Source organism: Haplochromis burtoni, unplaced genomic scaffold, assembly GCF_018398535.1.
Source record: "Haplochromis burtoni strain Fernald_Lab_line unplaced genomic scaffold, NCSU_Asbu1 Contig_2682, whole genome shotgun sequence".
NCBI lineage: Eukaryota > Metazoa > Chordata > Actinopteri > Cichliformes > Cichlidae > Haplochromis > Haplochromis burtoni.
Window position 1 is genome coordinate 3455 of NW_024585043.1, and position 5189 is coordinate 8643.

A 5189-nucleotide genomic window follows, 5' to 3' on the forward strand; every position below is an offset into this window, starting at 1 on the left:
GGACAGCACTGGATGAACTGGTGATTTACAGGCTACTGGTTTTGTAAACTGGTGCAAGCTGCTGCTGGTTCTCAGGTTAGTCAGAGTTGTGTCGCGGTGTTGTTTGATAAGCTGCTCAGCAGACACGGACCTCGGAGCTGAAGCCTAAATCGCAGCAGGAAGAGGTGCAGCAGGATGTGAGCTCGAAACTTGCTGTGGGAAACAAACTCGGTGCAGAGACAAAACAAACTTCTGCTTCAAAGACAAAAAGTGTTCATACATGACGACTGACACATGAAGCAGGTTCAGATTTTTCCTGCGAGGATGGTTCAAGAACAGAAAGAATAAAACTTTCTTTCGACTTCACCTCTTCTGGTGTGACGCACTTGTTTCTACTCGACCCCGCAGTGCAGCGTACCAATCGTCACAATGACACAACTTCCTTAACAAACGTTCCTGATCCAATTGCTTTCTTTCAGCCTAGAGTTTAATCTCAGGACAGACTGAGACATTTAGAACAAACTAAGAGTCAGAACACCGGAAATGTCCGCTGTAATTACGTCATTCACTTTGATGTTTGCCGTGTTCGTCTCTGCAGGTGAGATTTAACTTTGACATAAAACAGGAAGTAATGGCTGCATATTAAAAATATTTCCCTGAGAGCAATTTTCATACTATTCATATTATCAGCACGCTTCACTGTATAAGTGTTTATACAAAACACAGCTACTGTCATGCACAGTTATACTGTTATGAATAATAAGGGTCAAATTTGGAGTTTTAGGTGGAGGAAGCTGAAGTTCAGGTGTAGCTGTGCAGTGTGGGGAAAGAGTGTCCTCTACAAGAGTCCCATAATAACCAGTGTTGTGAGCTCCAGTAGATTTGTTTTCTTTGTGTTCAGGCTGTGATCAGCTGACCTGCTGCTGCTTCTGATGCTTTTCTGCTCTTTGTGGATTAAAGCAGCTACAATCTACAACATATAAGCAGGAGTGACAAATAATCCTAAAGAACAACATCTGCTTGAACTGGTGACTCTAACATCCTTCTAGAAACAAGTCCTGCATTTGGGCACTTATTATGAAGCATGACCTAAACTGAGAAACCATCCACCACTGTCAAATCCAAATGAGGATGTTGTCCCAGCTCATCAAATGTTTAAATTAAAAGTGATGTGTTGGTGTGTTTTTGTTTGTTTGGCTGCTGTAGAAGTGAACCGTTGTAATTTGACCTTTAACCTTTCTCCTGTGTTGTTTCCTCTTTCAGACCAGAAAACCATCACAGCTGAGTGTGGACAGGACGTGACTCTGACATGTCGAGCTCCAAACAGCAACAACAAGATCATAGTTGTAGAGTGGAGCAGAGCTGACCTGGAGCCACAACATGTCCTTTTGCAGCACAATGGGCAGTTTGATCTAGAAAATCAGCATCCATCTTTTAAGAACCGGGTGGATCTACGGGACAGACAGATGAAGGATGGAGACGTGTCTTTGATTCTGAAGGATGTGATGATTGATGACACTGGAACATACGACTGTCGTGTTCAGAGACAGAGAGAAAGTTTAAGTCTCATCACCAGTGTCTACCTGCATGCTGATCCTCCAGGTGAGTGAGTAGAGTTGAGTGTGTGTGTGATCAGAGGTGAAGCTGCTTCCTGGTTGCTGTTTACTGATTATAAGTTGGAAGTGATTATGTTGTTATCGCAGCTGGATATGATCCTGCTTTTATTTTCTCTCCCTGTGCCGTCTGTTCCCAAACTCACCCACACAGCACATGGTGATTTTACAATCTCGGGTAGGATACTGTCCGTCCAAAGTCCAAGTTCCGGTGGTGGGCAATTTCTATTAGTTCTTAACGACTGAAAGTGATCAGTGTGTTGCAGGAAAATGTAAGAAAAAGGTATCAAATATACAAAAAAGGTGCGCAGTAGTCTGGAGTTCTGTGCACTGCATACTACCATACGAACTGCCATCTTGTCCCACTAGTTTGCTTACAGAGCAAGTAGGTCCACGGAGGATGCCGGCATCAACACCTTTCACAGAGCACTGAGCCAAATGGAGATCAGGAAGAGTTATGTTAGGATTCAGATCCCCTCTGTCACCTGCTCTTTGATCACAGACTTCCTAAGCATCCTCACTCAGTCTGACCGACCATCTGTAGGGGATCACACTCCTCAGCCTGTGTCATTTTTATCTTGAAAGGTGCTGTACAAATAAACTTTTATTTACTTATTACTGAGGTGTTTCAGGCCTCCTGGGTGAGGTGTTCTGGGCATGTCCCACAGGGAGGACGCCCCAGGGTAGAAATAGGACACGCTGGCGAGATAATATCCATCAGCTGGCGTGGGAATGCATTGGTGCTCTTCTGGAAAGGCTGGAGGAGGTGGCTGGGTCGGGGCTTTCCTGCTTAAGCTGCTGCCCCCGCACCCCAGCCCAGGATAAGTGGAAGAAAATGGATGGATTCTTGGAATCTGTCACCACCTTCAGGTTTCTGGGCACCCATAACTCCACTGATCTCACCTGGACACCAACTCCCAAGGCCCAGCAGCAACTGCACTTGCTCTTTGTCCTGAGAAAGAATAAGCTGGACCAGAAGCTGCTGCTGGCCTTCTGCTGCTCCTCAGTGGAGAGTGTGTTCTCCTGCTGCCTGGGTGTTTGCTACACAGGGCCACAACTGAGAACAAGGCTGCACTGAGGGTAATTACCACTGCCCAAAAAGTCATTGTCTGCCCTCTGAAACCCCTGGGGATCATCACTAGATCCTCCTGTCTCAGGAAGACCAGGACCACCACAGGTGACCCTTTGTTCCCCGCCCACCACCTGTTTGACCCGCTGCCCTCTGGTTGACCCCTCAGGTCTATCAAGTCCCAAACCTCCAGACTCACTAACAGCTTCTTCCTCTCGGCCATTTGCACTGTTAACCAACACTGTCCCTCCACATCCCACGCTTGCAGACCCGTATCACCGATCTGAGCCATGGTCTGAGTACCTCCATCATCACTCAGGCAAACACACATGAACTCTATTCGGACAAAGTCTTTTCTTTGCACTACTTTAAAGCACTTTGCTGCAACTATGTTGTTCTCTAATATGTGCCTTTATCTTGTTGTTATAGATGTTTCTCCCGTTTGCTATTTATTCCTGCTCTCAGCTATTTATATTTTATTCCAGCACATTTGGTGTGGAGCACGCACAATTTGGTTTTACGTGTTCAACGACTAAAAAGACCTATTCTGTTCTGTTCTATTCCTGTTTGTTTCTTATGCTTGTTTTTTCTGAACACCTCCCATCTGTTTCTTACCTGCAGGTCAATCAGGATGGAAAGTCGGTGTGTCAGTGTCTGCTGTGCTTCTTGTTGTTGCTGTTGTTGGATTTTTGATCTACAGAAAACATAAACAGCAGCAGAGGCAGCGTCCTGATGAACTGCAGCCTGTTTGAAATGTCTCAGAGTTTTTCTCCTGCTGCTGTTCAGACTCTGTGTTGTCAGTGAACATTGAGGTACAGACAGAGGATCTGATCATCCAGCAGACAGACATCAAACACGCCCAGAGTTGGTTTGATGTTAAATTCCTCTGATTATCATCAAAGCTGTTCAGACTGTGTTAGTGTGTCTCTGTCTGTCAGACACTCTGTGAACTACAGAGCTCATGACACTTGTTTAATCAGCTACCATCTCTCCTGTGGACTTTTTAATGTCTACAGTCTCAGATCAACACAGCCCTGCCCTCCAGCACTATCCACAGCAACCCCTCAACAGCAACATTGTACCCATCAGGTAAAGCATCGGCTACGTTTGCTTTGCCTTTTTGCCCATATTAGATTCTTGATGAATGTGTGTTGTTGTTATTCAGCCTGGTTCAATGTGCCCCTTTTTAACTTTGAGCACCCGCCCCTTTAAACCTCTCTGCACGTCCCTGCCCATGTCAGCAACATTACCACACTCACACCCTGTTTGGCTGAATGAGTTGTGCCATTAGGCATGCATGCACCAAGAGCATGACCCAGTGACAGCAAAGGGGATAGTGCTGTGCACAATTTTCGTCTGCAATGTCAGTGCTTCATAATAATGTTTCATTTTTTTACTGACCTTGGTTTGTTGTGCAGCTCAGCAGTGAGATCAGAACTAAAGAGAAACGACACTCAGGTTGATTTGAGCTGAACATAAAGAACAACTCCACACAAACAGCAACAAACCTCTATGTGTGCTCTATTAAACATATCTGCTAATGCTTTGCATTCTGTGTTTTTTAACATTTCTTAACACATATAAGTTTTTTTTTCACCACTAACTTGATATTAATGACGCTGCTAAGTTACAGTGTTTTCCTCGACTCCTGAGCAAAGATAAAGAGTCAGTTCAGACCTGCAGTTGGTCCTCGTGGTGTTTGAACTTGAATTCAGCCTGATTTGTTTTTCATGTCTTCTCCTCCATCATCAGTTATCAGGAGAGCAGACAGTCAAAGTACAAGAATTCAAACAAACACAGAGATTCTACTTACAGAGCAGACACAGCACAGATGTTTCCTTCATCGTCCTTCTCACTCATTTGAGCTTTTTTTCATTTCTGTCACTGACACCAAGTAAAGCCCGCCCTCTTCCTCTGAGCACCAGCTTTCTATTGGTTCAAACACAGAGGTGGGGGACTCACTTTTTTCCTTTTTTAACATTAGAAGTTATAAAATAATGTAAACATATATCTAAGGTAACACTTCAATTTTATTTCAGAAACAAAAAAGAATGAATCACAATTCTGTTCTTTTAAACTTATGTACAAAGACTTGGACATGTAAAAAAGTTTAAGTTGTGCACTGTTGTGACATAATCTAAATTTGACAAGCATCATATTCAACTTCATTGAATAAATCAGATGTCCTCTGCTCTCAGTGATCTGTAGTTTGGTTGATGAACAAATCCATGTCCATGTAGTTACGTCCCCTCAGTGAGAGAGGCAGATATGAGCTGAAACACAGGAATCAAACCAGGGACGCTGCTGTTATGGAGCTGAACTGGAACCATTCAGACACTGAGGCCCTCTGAACACATTTTAATTACAGCTGTGCAGAGACACACTGATGACTGACTGGAACACTATGATTCACATTTTACATTCACACCATCCTCACACATGGAAGGCCACCGGACCAGATGGGGTAACCGCAAAGGTCCTAAAAGAGTGTGCAGACCAGCTGGCTGGGGTCTTCACTAAGATCTTCA

General features: G+C 44.3%; 1 protein-coding gene across 3 annotated transcripts in view; it reads left to right on the forward strand.

Annotated features, from left to right (window-relative positions):
* LOC121813808 (V-set domain containing T-cell activation inhibitor 1-like) overlaps positions 1–3617 on the forward strand; it is a 4924-nt gene extending 1307 nt beyond the window's left edge. The window contains exons 1-3 of one of the 3 annotated variants that reach the window (XM_042217716.1): positions 7–577; positions 1243–1581; positions 3283–3617. In XM_042217716.1, coding sequence (XP_042073650.1) covers positions 523–577; positions 1243–1581; positions 3283–3413 — 525 coding nt within the window. In that variant the 5' untranslated portion in view covers positions 7–522 and the 3' untranslated portion in view covers positions 3414–3617. Of the gene's footprint in view, positions 1–6; positions 578–1242; positions 1582–3282 lie in introns of those variants that run through there. The other 2 variants (XM_042217714.1, XR_006053895.1) reach the window with 2 other exon arrangements.
* The last annotated feature ends 1572 nt before the right edge of the window (positions 3618–5189 follow it).